This window comes from Trachemys scripta, chromosome 8 (genome assembly GCF_013100865.1).
Source record: "Trachemys scripta elegans isolate TJP31775 chromosome 8, CAS_Tse_1.0, whole genome shotgun sequence".
Lineage (NCBI taxonomy): Eukaryota > Metazoa > Chordata > Testudines > Emydidae > Trachemys > Trachemys scripta.
This window is the reverse complement of record NC_048305.1, coordinates 93583409-93599264: the sequence shown is the minus strand read 5'-3', so window position 1 is coordinate 93599264 and position 15856 is coordinate 93583409. Positions and strand designations below refer to the sequence as shown.

General features: G+C 44.2%; 1 protein-coding gene across 1 annotated transcript in view; it reads left to right on the top strand.

Moving 5' to 3' along the window:
* Window positions 1–13052, top strand: part of HOOK1 (hook microtubule tethering protein 1) — a 44135-nt gene extending 31083 nt beyond the window's left edge. Inside the window, 7 exon segments of the mRNA XM_034779388.1 lie at window positions 80–281; window positions 1003–1113; window positions 1494–1581; window positions 1660–1720; window positions 3229–3369; window positions 5366–5453; window positions 8162–13052. Coding sequence (XP_034635279.1) covers window positions 80–281; window positions 1003–1113; window positions 1494–1581; window positions 1660–1720; window positions 3229–3369; window positions 5366–5453; window positions 8162–8263 — 793 coding nt within the window. The 3' untranslated portion in view covers window positions 8264–13052.
* Window positions 13053–15856: the final 2804 nt, after the last annotated feature.

Below are 15856 nucleotides of genomic sequence, written 5' to 3'. Positions count from 1 at the left end.
TTATTGATTTGCTTAGTTGTAGTTTGTTTGTGTGAAAAATGCATCTCACTGTTTCTGTAATTCATTTTTATTCTTGTAGAACTTTTGCAGATAAGGCAAGTAAACTGGAGTCAACAGTTGAAGTGTATCGTAAAAAACTGGAGGACTTGAATGACTTCCGCCGACAGGTGAAGTCTCTGCAAGACACCAACATGATGTATATGCATAATACAGTCAGCTTAGAGGAAGAGCTAAAGAAGGCAAATGCAGCACGTGCTCAGCTGGAAACATACAAAAGGCAGGTAAGGCAACAACTGTACTCAACATCTTAACTATTCTCAGGTGTATTTTTATAAAATATAATTACAGTTGACTGAAAAAAATTGGGCTGCTTGATCTAACAATTGTTGGGCTGGTGTCAAGACTGTTTATAAGGAAACTTTCAGCTCTGCAATATACTCTCAGTCTCCCCTTTTCCCCTCCAAACTCTCACCAACTGGCTTAACTGAGGTCATTTCTTGACCTGCAGTTCACGGCACAGTGTGCAACCCATCGGTTCACTGAGTGAAGTGGTGATCAGGTGTCTTGTTTAATGTGTAGCTGACATCCTCTAGGTATGATATACTATCTTACTGATTTTAAAAAATCCTTTTTAAAAATATCTTGTTTTCATTTTTGGAAGTGCATAACAATTCGCTTCTAAAAGTTCCAAACTAGTCATCAGAATTCCTATGCCTTTTATTTAAGGGGAAAAAAAGTTGCTGGCCAAGATGAACCATGTGTGTTGGTTGCATTCAGCAAAGAGACACACATTTTTATTTCTGATTTAAATTACAACAACCATAGAAACCTATTTTATTAGGCTTCTGAGACTGTGTGAATAACAAACTACTTAAACATAATCTCCTTCCTCTTCTTAATCCAGCCCTCTTTTTCCCCACCCATAAGAGTGCCAGAGTTTAAAAAAATTATATCAATAAAATCTTAGAACATACACTAAATATAATGCCTATGTCATTATAGGTCCAGGAGCTTCATAACAGACTTTCGGAGGAGTCCAAAAGAGCTGATACTTTAGCATTTGAATTGAAGCGACTTGAAGAAAAGCATGAAGCTTTATTCAAAGAAAAAGAGGTAAGTCTTATGCATGAGTGTTAATCAAACTCACTAGAAAGTCTCTCAGATTTTTTTTATTGTCTGCTGGCCTGGCCAGAATTTTTCACTGTGGTCACCTTGAGAATAATTTCTCAGGTGCTCTTAGGCATCAGTAGTGCTACCATAGGGATGAGACTTAGCACTAGAAATTATATATAGTTGCTTTAATATACTGGTCTTTGTAATTTGGAAATTGATAGGTCAGCATTTGGTATAAACATTATCAGAAGCCTTCAACATTTAACTCCTGTCCTGAAAATAGTGTTATAAATGATAGATCTTTCATTCGTAATGGAATGTGCCAACATGAAACAATTTTGTCTTATTTCTACCTTAAATGTGCTTTGACCTTTTCTTAGAGACTTATAGTACAGCGTGATGCTCTGAAAGAAACTAATGAAGAGCTCCGGTGTTCTCAGATGCAACAGGATCGCCTGAATCAAGCAGGTACTTTCTTGATGTTTTTTTAAAATAGATTGGAATGTTATCTAGAAGTGAATTTGTCAATTTGTCATGTCTTTTCAGATGCATCTGCTGTAAAAAGTCATGAGAATCTTGCTGCTGAAATTCTACCAGTGGAATACAGGTAAGGAAAGAGCTCACTTTGAGCAACACCCTTCTCTTTCAAAAGTTCCGTGACTCAAACAGTTCCCCCCCCCCCCCCGCAACTAAAAAACTAGCATTTTGATGTTCTTATAGGGAAGGTACTAGTAAAATGCTTTACAGACATTAAATTAAACTTTGCAACACACTGTATAAGGTAGGAAGGTATCCTCATTTTGTAGATGAGGAAACTGAAGCAGAGTGGTTAAGAACTTGCCATGGTTATATGGAAAGTCTGGCAGAACCAAGGATAGGCAATCACATAAACTTGCAAAGTGCAGGTTCAGCCCTGAATAATGTGGTGTTATATGTCTTACTAATACTACAGTAAATGTGTTTTCTTCTCATAGAGGAATTGAAAGAAGACGTTTAGAAGTAGTCTAATAGTATTATAGGCAGGGTGGTAACACCACCTATTATTAAGGTTGCTCAACACTTCCCATTATAAGACCCTGTTTTCAGTTGACCAATCTTTAACCTTTTGAACTGAAATTTTATATGCAGGTGTCTGCCACAGGATTGTGGGGTTTTTTTAAGGTCAGCAGTTTCCAAGAATGAGGCTGGGGGAAAGTACATCACCTTGGAATTCACAGTGAGCCCAAAGGGGGATACTAGGACTGGCTGGGCCAGGAGACTGGGAGTTGGGGCTGGTCTACACTGGGGGGGGGGGGAATCGATCCAAGATACGCAACTTCAGCTATGCGAATAGCGTAGCTGAAGTCGAAGTATCTTGGATCGAATTACCTGGGGTCCAGACAACGCGGGATCGACGGCCGCGGCTCCCCCGTCGACTGCACTACCGCCGCTCGCTCTGGTGGAGTTCCGGAGTCAACGGTGAGCACGTTCGGGGATCGATATATCGCGTCTTAACAAGACGCGATATATCGATCCCGGATAAATCGATTGCTACCCGCCGTATCGGCAGGTAGTGAAGACGTACCCTAAGATGAGAAGCCCAGGTGGACACTGGGATGGGGTAATCAAGGAGAATGTGACTGGGACAAAAAGACAAGGGTGGGGAAGAGACAGGACTGGGACAGTTTAGAGGGGGGTGTAGCAGAAGGGGTCAAGCTTTGGGGAAACTGGCTGAAGTCTGGCCACTAGAGAACACTCCCTTCCAAAGCCTGGAATGGAACGTAGGATTCCTGAGACTTATGCCTTTGCTATCAGCAAATAGCGGAGAAACTCACTGACAGAGTGTCTCGTGCCCCTCTAGCCCACATAAGGGATGATTGTTGGCTCAAGTGGAAGAGGTGTGAGTGTTGGATCTAGAGGTTCCAACTTTGCTGATGATCTTTGAAGGTGTTTGTTTCAGGTTGTTTTTGCTAACGCTGTACTATGACACTTGTGTTTATTGAAGAACATTCAGTACAGTGGATCTTAGTGAACTGGAATGCCACCTCTTCTGCAAAATTACTTTCTTTTTAGTTAGTCAAGAACTATTTATATAAATTCTTCACAGAATGGAGACTTTTTGTTTTTGACCCATAGAGAAATGTTTATTCGACTGCAGCATGAAAACAAGATGCTTCTCTTGCAACAAGAAGGTTCAGAAAATGAACGTATTGTAGAACTCCAGGAACAGCTAGAGCAAAAGCATCGGATGATGAATGAACTGGAAACAGAAAAAAGGTGATTTGTTTTCCTGGTTTTTTTAACCTTCTTTTATAAACCTGAGAGCAGTTTGGAGTAGGCACCAGTCAGACAAAACAGCAGCTAATCGCACTGCAGAGAATAATCTCAGAACTGAAACCTTAGAAGGCAGTGTGACTTGCCTTGCTGATCCAACACTAGTTGACGGTAACCACTTGTCCTGCCCTTTGGCTAATGGAAGCATTGATGCATTAATTACAAAGAGGAAGGGGTAAGGAAACTACAAAGAACATAGAAAGTGTAAACCTGCAAAAAAAGATGTCAGCAGGCCAAATGTGGCGGCTCCATGCTGTGGTATTCTTTGAAGCAGATATTCTTTAGGACTCATCTCTGGGTGATTCTTGATAGTCCTAGAGTGGGTGAAGAAAATCGGTCACTATAGTTTTACATTGCTCAAACTGTAGACCTTTGGGCTGGGAAGCCAGAGTTGTGGTACTGGGTGAATTTCCCCACTGGTTAATGCTGAATGAAGTTTATCTTAGGTCTGGTCTATACTACCCGCCTGAATCGGCGGGTAGAAATCGACCTTTCGGGGATCGATTTATCGCGTCCCGTTGGGACGCGACAATCGATCCCCGAATCGGCGCTCTAACTCCACCAGCGGAGGTGGTAGTAAGCGCCGCCGACAAAAAGCGGCAGAAGTCGATTTTGCCGCCGTCCTCACAACGGGGTAAGTCAGCTGCAATACGTCGAATTCAGCTACGCTATTCACGTAGCTGAATTTGCGTATCTTAAATCGACTCCCCGCTGTAGTGTAGATGTACCCTTAGGCTATAACAATTTAGGAGTAGTTTAAGTTGCTAACATTTTTAAGAGTACTGCAGACACTTTTGCTGAAAACCTATGAATATGTTTGTGAGATCCACAAATAGGAGACTATATGTAGGCCATTTTAAAATGGTCCAGTTTTATCCCCTCTCTTCTTTCCCTTACGTTTGCAAAGGTTTTTTTCGATGGGATTGAAACTTTGCATTGTCTCAGCCCAAAAGCTAAGGTTTCTTCAAAACAAAATACATCAGCTCATACAATCTTGCCCAATAAAGTATCCAAATACTTAATATTTTAGTATAAGATAAATCATCTGCAGCAGGAAGGAAAAAATGCAATCTTCTACCACCACTTCCAAGAAGGAAGTTTTCCCTGCTCAGTTGGGAGACCAGTGCCATCAACATCTGAAGTCTAAATCTTCATTTAAAAAAAATACTAGCCCTTATGTTTTTAAAGATCATCAATCTCATTAGTTTTCATGCTTGTTGTTTGTTGTTTCATGCTGAGGGCACCAATTACTTGGACAAGAAGCATGTCCAATTCACTGCTGCTGCTGCTTTGGGAAGCTCCAAATACAGACCAGCATTGGAGGCAGTAGAGGTTGTGAGGGGCTAGATTAGTAGATACCCTATGTAACAGCCAGAAGGAGATGAGAGAGAGTAGTAGTAAAGACGCTTCCCATTGTTAGAAGCCAGGAGGCTTTGTGGTATGGGGCAGAGTGCTCAAGGTAATAGCAAAAGAGCAAGTAACGTCCCTTGTCCTACAGCCAGAAGGGGTTAGGGTGGGGAGGAGGGACTTCAAATTTATCAGACTCCTTTAACCAAAAGCTGATACTGAAGATGAAGCCCTGAAATAGTCTAGGGGCAGCATTCGGGCAGGAATCCCAGCACTTTCTCAGGTACCACAGACACTTCCCTTCTCTCCAGGTAGGCACTGTCCACCACCTACACAGCCCTCCCACCCCCTCCAAAAAAGTAAGTTTTAGCCCACAGGCTACTAAGTGTCCAGTAAATGTTCCAAGCACCTGCCTGCAGCCTCTATGATTAGGTCTGATACACAAACAAAATATGTATTGACTTCAGACGCTTCCATTTTGTGTAACCTTACTGAAGAATTATAACCCAGATGTGTAGGGGAATAACTTCACTCTACATGTCCTGATTATTAGAAGATGGATGAGTGACTGAGTTCTTTTACCTTCTAACAGGCTAAGCAATGAGCGTATTGGAGAGCTGCAGCAACAGATTGAGGATCTCCAGAAGGCTTTGCAGGAGCAAGGATCCAAGACAGAAGGAGTAAGTGAAAACTAGTGGTTCTCAAACTTCTTGAAGGTGGAGACCTCTGACCTTTTCTCAAAATTCTTGTGTGTTAATGTCAGACTTTCTTTAAATGTAATCAGAATGGTGCCCCTTCTCCCTTTCAGTCTTGCTGGTGCTGATAATTATTGTAACAACAACAAGGCTGTGGCTTGATGGGGTTTTTATTAGCCTAAGAGATAGGATTTATTCTCCCTGATGAAAATTACTTTGTTCAGGGTTTGGGGTCCATCTTCCTTGTAATTTTTTTTTTTTAAATAGACAAAATAAAATAAAACCCTCAAGCCTGATAAGTCCTCACTTAAACTCACCTGGCAAAGTGTTGCAAATTAACTCTCACAGTGTGCCCACAGGGATAGTAGGTGCACTGCCTGCCATTCTGCTCCTGCCATGATGGCGCCTTAGGGGGCTTCCTCTCATCAGAAGGATTGGCCTTGAGGACTCATAGAAAAGGCAAGAAAGGACCATTGTGACCATTGTAGTCTGACTTCCTGTTTAACACAGGCCATAGAACTTCGTATGAATTAATTCCTGCTTGAAATAGAGCATGTCTTTTAGAAAAACATACAATCTTGATTTAAAAATTTACAATGATGGAGAATCCACCATGACTAAGGCTACGTTTTAGTCGCAGATATTTTTAGTAAAAGTCATGGACAGGTCACGGGCAGTAAACAAAAATTCCCAGCCCGTGACCTGGGGTCCATGACTTTTACTAAAAATACCTGTGACGTAAACTTGGGCAGGGACCACGGGTACTCTGGGGGCGGGAGTGGTCCAGGGGCACCACAGGTGCTGGGGCAGGTGGCCCGGGGCTGCCTGCTGCTGGTGCTGGAGGATGGAGACCCTTGCTGGTGCTGCAGGGGAGGGATTGGAGGGGCTGACAGTGGCTCCCTACCCGGCTCAGTGTCCCTGCAGCTTCTAGGCAGTGGAGGAGCACAAGCGCATCGACTGCTGCAGCTCTCATTGGCTGGAAATGGCAGCCAATGGGAGCTGCGGGAGCGGGGCCGGCAGGCAGCGTGCTGCACGGAGCCCCCCCCCAGCCCCTCCACCACTTAGGAGCTGCAGGGCCTTGGCAGTAGGAGTCTCTCACCCCAAGGTAAGAGCCTGCTACACCCCCTAACCCCCCTGCCTCTAGCCTGAGCCCCCTCCCACACACCCAAACTGCTGCTACTGGCCCAGGGGCTGCCCAAGCTGGAATCCGTGACTTCCGTGACAGACTCGCAGCCTTAACCATGACCCTTGGTAACGTGTTCCAATAGTTAATTACCATCACAGTTAAAAATTGTGCCTTATTTCTAGTCTGAGTTGGTCTAGCATCAGCTTCAAGCTGTTGGATCTTGTTATACCTTTTGTCTGCTGGGCTGAAGAGCTTTTTATTATAAAACTTCTGTTTGCCATGTTGGCATTGGTAGACTGTCTTAACAAAGAGAAGGTTGCGGGAAGACTTAATCACAAAACAGATTGACCTCCTTAGAGTCTTTCACTGTAAGACATGTTTTATAACGTCTTCTGTCTGCCAATCCCCTTCAAAAACGCGTTTTTGTGATATAATTGTAATTATTTAAGATTACAATTTTTTAAACCATTTAATTAAAATTAACAGTTTACATTTAAGTTTTATTTACTTGCATCCTTGCTTTCAGGAGTGGTAAATTCAGGTTAGGATTGATAGGTCGTGAAAATTATGACACAAAGCACAGCAATTGTGGGTGTGTGTGGTTTTTATGTTTTTTATTTTGTGTTTGAGTGACAGGCTTTAATCATTCTAAGGAATTCCCTATAACAGAATAAGCTTAATAGAGTGATTCAGATTCTGAATTTGTACTCACAGAATTGCCTCTGGATTTTTATTCCCTTTGGGATTGGGGAGATTTTCTTCTTGTGGAAGTGGCAAGTAGTTCTTTCCCCAAATCCTACTAGTTGCAGAATCTGGGAAGACCAATACTGCCTATAAATCACCCTGGCAAATTATACGTTTTTTTTTCTTAAATTAATCACATTAGCCTTGCTATTTTGAAGCTGAAAGTCCTGCCAGTTGAGGCTACAGTTCTTCCTAGTAAACAGTGAAGCCCAAAGTTACTACTGGTGTTTTCATAAACTGAGGGGCACTCAAAATTTAGATGGAAATCCTATGAATTGGCTTCATTTAGACTATTTTTTTGGTAGGGGGAGCAGGTTAGTTTTTTTTGTTTTTGTTCTAACAGTTTCAGAGTGAATTATTTCAAATGTAGGAAAATATTACTATGTATTTTAAAATAAACCCATTTTAAATTTCTAAATGTTCTAATACTCTAAATTGAGACGTAAAGTTAATGAATGAAAAATATTTGGAGTCTGCTTTTGTAATCATGTCTTCTTTGTTTCCTTCTTTCTGCCTCCTTCTTTTAATTGTCTCAGCCTTTCCACTTCTGCTGCTAAATGGTTCTATAGCAAGAAGTATACTATAAAATCCAGAATGTCAGATGATGCAAAGAATATGAATAAAATTATCTAAATGCATAGAGACTATTACACTTCTGAATTGTGCAGTAAAATACACATGGTAAAAGTATCTGAAAAGTGAAACTTTTGAAGAAAACTATTTGTAAAAGTTGGAGCTCCCTTTTGTATATGCACCCAGAGTTATATATTTAATTTTCTGGATTATGTATCTAAATTCATTTTTAATTATCTTACCTTTATAGTCCAGCAAGCTGAAGCAGAAGATAGAAGCACATATGTAAGTAAAGCTAACTGATATTTATATACAGCCAAAAAAGAAACGGAACTCTAATTTAAGTTTTTGATATAAGCAGTAAATACATATAAACACTATTAAAGGTCAGACTTATTTCCAAAGATGGGAAATTCAGTTAAAACTGCCACTCTGTCCTTCAGTCACCTCATCTGGGCTCCCAGGTGTCACACATGTCTTGTGACAGTCACTCATTTGACAGCTCTGTGACACCTGCCTGTGGCTCAGTCTGAATTTCACACTTCTGGTTGAGCTGCAAAAACTCTGCCTTTTGGTCCCCAGGGACATTGCTGCAATGCTGAGTAGTCAGCCAGGCAGGCATCTTTTCTCTCCTTCCTCTCCTTGCTGGATTTCAGTCAGGAAGGAATTCCCAGGATGGGCAGTGGTTCTCAGCTCCGCAAAGAGAGGCCATAAGGCTCCCTTTAACTTCTTTCTCCCTCCTGTGTTCCTGCAGCCAACTGCACCTAGTTTGCCCCACTTCCTGAAGAGCAGCCCCCTGTGACCCAATACCCTGTGAACCCCTATCTCCTTAGAAACCCCAGCACTCACCTATGCCAGCCAAACCTGCCAGGTTTTGCATAGCTCCATGTCCTACCTCTACCATTGCTTGGGGCAGTGTGTGTTGACCACAAGCTCAAGTTTATGATTCTATGCAAATTAGCTCACTAAACTTGCAAACAGTATCTGCACATAACTTGGCAGTTATGCTTCATAGTGAAATGAGCCTTGTTTTTGCCAGCCACTGTTTTGAGATCCCTTGAAAACAGTGTATTAGGCAAACAGGTGAATATACATATTCTTCTCCTTCAAGTGTTGTCCACATTGATCCCCCACTTTTGCAACATGCATATGTAAGTTTCAACTTTCTGAAAAGCAGCGTCTGGGGCTGGACACATCCTCACTAACAGATCTGAAGGCTTAGTGCTCTATCCCTTTATTTAAGCTTGCACCGAACTACCCTGCTTTCCCAGCACCACAGGCTCTTTAACTATTGTGATGGTGGTTCTTTGAGCAATTGTGCATGTATACAGTCCACTGTAGGTCCATTTGTGCCCAATGCATTCGAGTCGGAGACTCTTGCTGGCAGTGTTAGCAGGTAGTGCATGCACCCCTGCTTTCCTTGCACACAGAGTCGAGGGAAAAAGGGGTATGGCCACCACCTCTGCCTCAGTTCCTTCTTACCACTCACAGCAAGAGTTGGAGCTCCCCATTGCTCTTGAGCTTCAGTTTGTTTAACTAACTTTACTGAAAAAAATCTTTGTGTACATAGTTTTTAGAGATTTTTAGCATTGGTTAGTATTAGAGCATACTATTAGTTGTGAGAGTAGTTTAGTAGCTTATTTATTGGTGCAGGGTGTCTTTCATCATGCAGAGATCCCCAGGGTTTAAACAGTGTGTTACTTGCAGGGCCATGATCCCTGTGAATGATAGCCACACAAGTTGCCTAATTTGTTTAGGCCAGGGACATGTTAAGGACATTTATACCTCTTTTCCTATGACGACAAAGAAGCAAAGGGACTTCTGCCTTAAGGTACATTTATTTGAAAAGTGTCGTCCTTCAGAGCCCGATCCCAGTCCTGAGAAGATGGAGAGTTCTTCGGTGCCTTTCTGGCTGCTTCAGTTCCAAAGCCAAAATCAGGAGAAAAACGATGTTCTTCTCCTGTGGTCTTCTCATAGCCTTCAATACAGTCTTCATTTTCTGAGGCTGTCACAGTCCGGATTGCATTCTTCATCTCAAAAGGGGGACAGATCTGCTAAAAATGCCTCCAGTATGGGAGTCAAGGTCTGGTCATAAACACCAACATTCACCAGTACTGTCTGAGGCAGCACCATCAACTCCGGCTCCAGTGGGGCTATCGAGACTGGGGGCTTCACCTTCTCTGTCAGCGATATCTACAACACTGGCACTGCTGGTTCCAGTGCCACTTGCGTTATCTGAGAAGTACTTATCTCTGCTATGTGTACTGTCTATGTCCCTGCAGCAAAAGCCTTCATGTGCATCCCTGTGCTTGACTCTCCTTTTCATCACCATCTGGTACTGATTACAGTAGCTTCAACTACATTGGCATGAACAGCACCATTTTTTTTTTTTCACTGTACCATCAACACACTTTTGCCAGCATAGCTGCTAACGCTGGTACATCATTCTGCATTCCATGGCCACCTGCCCTGGCCATACTGTCCCCCTTGAACTGCTCCCAGAGCTTCCAGATCACCATTTGCTATGCAGTCTAGGAGCAAGTGACCTTCTCCAGTGCCTTTGTCTATCAGGGAACATCTTTCAGTTCGTCAGCCATATCCAGTTTTGGAACCGGCAGAGGAAGGGAAATCTAGGGATGAACCCGCATGTCTTTCTTTTCACATTCTTCTTTCCCTGATGAGTCCATAACTCTTGAGTCATCTTCACCACTGTCTGGAGACTTCAAAGTCTTTCAAGATCTCACAAGGTGTGTAGTTGTTAGGAGTACAGTCAAAATTGTGCATGACAATCCGCACAAGTTTTTAGGTATTTTACAAGCTCCAGCCCCGGGAAGGGTTGTCCTTCCCATGAATGAAGCCCCATTAGATCCTGCTGAAACCTTTTGGCAAACCCCAGCTTCTGTTCCACCCACTGCCAAACACATGGGCAGGCGTTGTCATGTTCCCCAGCAGGAATATGATTTTTTTTTTTTTTCCCCACCCACCCTGTCCCAGACTCCTTGGTAATCATGGCAGTGATCAAAGAAATCCTACCCCAAGGACAAAGAATGTAAACAACTTATATATACCACCACAAACCTTCAAATAATGATGTCAAATTATCAAGCATTATTGTCCAGATATGTATGTTAATGTGTTAGTATTTGCAAAATTTGCAAATTGCGAGAAGAATACAAGGACCACTTTCTAGCAGTAGTCTCAGAAGTGCCACACGGCTGCTACTCTGAAACCTATCTCCAAGCGACCATTGATGCATCAGACACCACTTTGCACTCGATGGCTGCAGCCAGGTCGATGAGGCAGTCTTGGTTACAGGCCATAGAGAGCTGTATGACACAATCAAAGACCTTCCATTTGAAGATTCTAAATTGTTTTCTCGAATGACTGATAATGCCATGTACATGTTAGACTCCCAAGCAACTCTCTCTTCTCTGGGAGTTTGTATTCCAGCAACAAAAAGAAAACAGATCAAACCTCAGACATACTATCGATCTTCATTCTACCAGCTCAGACTTCAGGATGCTTTGAAGAGGAGATCTAAACCATCTAGATGTGGGACATCAGCTTCATCATCAGCAGGCTCTTCTTATCAGACTTCTGCATTGAAACAGTCATTTTGATCAAGGACAGCACACCAACCACATCTCACCTCCTAGAGCCAGAACCTCCTTTTGGAAAGTGCCTCCCTCTCTCTTTTGCCAGGCATGGCCTGAGATCACATCAGACAAGTGAGAGCTCAGCACTGTGAACGAGGGCTATGTTATCCTTTCTACTGCCCTTCCCTCAACCCATCTTCCCCATCCCTTCTCAGGAACCCATCTCACAAAACTGTTTTACTTCAGGAAGTATAGTCTCTTTTTGGAATTGGGAGCAATAGAGGGAAATTCCTTATCAACACAAAGGGAAAGATGTCTGTTCCCATTACATGCTGATTTCCAAAAAGTGAGGTGGTCTAAGGCCCATTTTGGATTTGAGAAAACAAGTTTAATCAAGAAAATCAAATTCAGGAGGGTCAGCCTCACATCTGTTATCCCTTCCCTAGTGATTGGTATGCTGCCCTCGATTTGCAGGATGCTTACTTTCATGTGGCAACACATCTGGATCACAGAGAGTGTCTTCAATTTGTAGTTGGGAACAGGCACTGCCAGGACACTACCCTCTGGCCTGCCCTCTGCCCAAAAAGTGTTTACCAAATGATAGCAGCCCATCTTCATCATTCTGGAGTTCAAATATTTTTCTACTTGGATCATTGGTTAATCCAAGAAACTTCAAAGGGATGTGTCCAGAACAGTATTGTTATAGAATACACCCCTGCACTCACACCCTACACACTTTTATAGTCATCTTTGTACAAGGTGTGCCTTGTAAGTATCATTTGAAAATTCATAATTTGTTGGTCAGTATTGTCCTGATAAAACGTGTGGCAACATGATTCCCCTCTATGATGTTAAAAATACATATTCAGGTTCATGTAGCACCAAACTGGTCAAACACATTCCTTTGTTCAAGACAGGTCTATGTTTGCCTTAATTTGCATCAAAGCAGAAGGCAGAATCATCAAGCTGGAAGGGACACAAATAGGTGAAGAAGAACAGCAGGGATCATCCTTCCACACAGACTTTGCCTCTCAATTCTCAACTGGATATGTTTTTTTCACGAGAGGGACTGGAACTATAAAAAGCATGGGCAAACACCCCAAGGCACCTGCCCCCCCCCACTTTATTCTCCACACTTTAGAAGACAAAAGGAAACAGCCATAGGACTCTAGGGGAGGAGGAGAAACCTTTGCTAGATCATAGCAGAGCTGAAAGTTTGCTCTGTAATCCGCTGGAGCATGTGGTGACACAGTTTGCTTTGCAACTAAGAGATTCTTAAGTAGATATTAGTAAGTGTTTAATCTTTATTTTTCTTCTAAGCTTTTCTGGTTTTTATGCCTCATTACTTATACCCACTTAAAATCTCTGTTTGTAATTAATACACGTGTTTTACGGTTTTATCTATCCAGTGTGTTTAAGTTGAAGTGTCTGAGTAACTACTTAAGGTAATGAAATGACATTATTCCCTTAAAGCAGGCCTGTACAACTCGTAAAGCGGCGAGGGCCATATTACTCCAAAGAAAACAGCTGAGGGCCGAACCCCCCCCCCCCCCCCCCCCCCCCCCCCCCCCCCCCGCCCCCCCCCCCCCCCCCCCCCCCCCCGAAACCACCCCCCCCCCCCCAAGCGCCGCCCACCATGCGGAAACAAACCCTCCTTCTCCAGCTCCGCCCCACCGAAACAGCGTTATTGAACCTTGGTAATATGTTATAGCGGGCCCCTAAGGTAGTATAATTAAGGTAAAAGAAAAATGTCTTTATGCTAGAAGTAGAATAAATAAGGTCTTCCCCCCACTTTGTAATCAGTTGCCCTGTTGAATTAATGAGGTGTGAATGAGGAAGGCAGGCACCTCCAGACAGCTGCAACGCTTGGAGAGGGGATGGGAGCCAGACCAGATCAGTAGAACAGGTCAGCCCCCGACTTGTAGCTCGCTGCCTCAGTCCCCCGCTGCCTGCTCGCCTACTCACCCCCCGCCACTGCTCGCCTCCTCAGCTCCCCACCCTTCCGGCCAGTGATGAGCTGCCAAAATCTAAAAAAACAGTTCCCTCCTCACCCGACAAGGAGGTCATGGCCTGCCCCCCTCCCCCGCCGGAACTCCTGCCCCATCCAACCCCCCGCGTTCCTTGACTCCCCCTCCCCCCCAGAACCCTTCCCCCATCCACCCGGAATGCCTGGGAGGGCTGAGAAGCGGTGCGGCGGCTTCGCGCTCAGGTCCAGGGAGATGGAGGTGGAGGTGAGCTGGGGCAGGGGGGCACAAGGAGGGCCGCCCGCGCCGCAGCAGGTAACCTGGGGGGCGCGTGTTCAGGGGAGGAGGTGGAGGCGGAGCAGCAGTGAGCTGGGGCCAGCCACTGGCTCACCTGCCCCCCCGCCACTGCCCGCCCGCTCGCTCGCCTCCTCAGCCCCCCTCCCTCACCCTCCGCCGCGGGCCGCACAGTGGGCCCACGCGGGCCGCATGTTGTGCAGGCCTGCCTTAAAGGATAAGGAATAATGCACTTAATATATTTGTACTGTCTAGGAGAGAGCTGCACTCTAATCTCCAATCTCTCCACCTCATAGCCTGAATGATCTCTGGCTAAGTAATGTTGAAAAAGTCTTTTCTCTGGAGATGCAGGCCATTTTGGTCAGCAACAGAACAGACTCTATTAGAGCCACTATTGCAGTTAAATGAACCTAGGCCAGATCTCATCAGTTATCACTGTGTCGCACAGAGATAAGACATACCTAGGTTTACCTATTACATCTGAAATCTTCTGGTCTCTCCATCAGTTCAGTGAGAGTCTGTTTAACAGCTATATCTGCATTACATATGCTGATGGAAGGATGTTCTATCTCTTCACATACTTTGGTAACCAGGCTTTTAAAAGGACTTATTCACGTTTGCCCTCCTATCTGCTCCATACCAGCATGGGACCGGAATTCGATGGTCACACTTTATTGGGTTCCCCCTTTGAACCATTGGCAACAGCTTCTTTACCATTGCTATTAATGAAAACAGCATTTTTGGTAGCAATTATTCCCACAAGGAGGGTATCAGATCTTCAGGAGCTTCTTATGTGATATTCCACAAAGACAAGGTCTCAGGATGCACCCTCATCTTATTCTTAAAGTTGTCTTGGTATTCCACCTCAACCAGATCATATATCTCCTAATATTATTTCTGAAGCCCCACTTTTACAAGACTGAGGAAAAGCTTCATGTTCTTGACATTTGAAGGGCTGTATCCTTTTATCTGGGTCACACTTTGAGATCATCTCCCAGACTTTTTGTAGCTTATGTTAGAAGGATGAAAGGACAACCTGTTACAGCTGAGCATATATCCCAGTACATTAAGCCTTTTTGAGCAATGTACCATTAGTGAACATTTTGTTAAGCAGAAACAACTTTATATACCTTCTCCAGACACTGTGCAATTACGCAAGCTTCTCAAACGGATGCAAACTTTGAACTGCTTGAAGAAAGACTGCAGCACTGACTTGCTGAAGTCCCACCACATTCAAGCAAACTATTGCTATTTGCTATTTCTACCCAAGGTGGAAGGTATATATGTGCACAATCACCAGAAGGAGAAAAAAATGGTTACTTACCTATCTAGTAACTCTTGTTCTTTGACGTGTTATGCACATATACATTCCATGACCCCAGTGCTTTCCCTACTTCCTCTGATGTTCATTACATGTCACAGGGTTCACACACTCCTTGCAGCGCCTCCTGCTGGCCACCTTGGGAATTAGCTGTGCCAGCTTGCACTGTCCCTCCAGTAGCATCTTCTCCCGTCTTGTCTCACTCTGCTGCCGCACTTATTCCCAGATCTGCAGCCTCCTCTTTGTGGCATGGCCCTCCAGCCAGACCACTAAGGTCCTCCCCTTCCAGGGAACTCAGTCTTTCCAGACCTGCTGTCTGGCTGGCATCTCCAAAGCCCTTGCCACTCCCCAATGGCTGGTAGGGGAACCCAGGCCTGCCCTCTACACTGGGTTCCAGCCCAAGGACCCTATAACAAGCAGCCTTGGTCCCTGTCCCTGGGCTTCTTCCAACATACCTATCTTCTTCCGTCTCTGGGTTTGCTAGTCTCCAACTCCCTCCGTTCAGTGAGCAACTGCAGATTACTTCCCTACTGCCTTTCCCAGCAGCAGCTGCCCCCATCTGCGGGCAGCTACCCGGCTTTATACAGCCTCTTCCCCGTTCCTGCACAGGTGAGCCTGTCCTTAATAACTGCCTCCAGCCTAAAGCTCCCCTGCTTACAGACCAATTACCTATTGGGCCCACCTAGCCTAATTCAGCTCTTGCTGGGCTGGTGTGGGGAGCACACCCCATCACACCATGGCAGTGTGCCCCTTTATATTCTCTGCTTCGG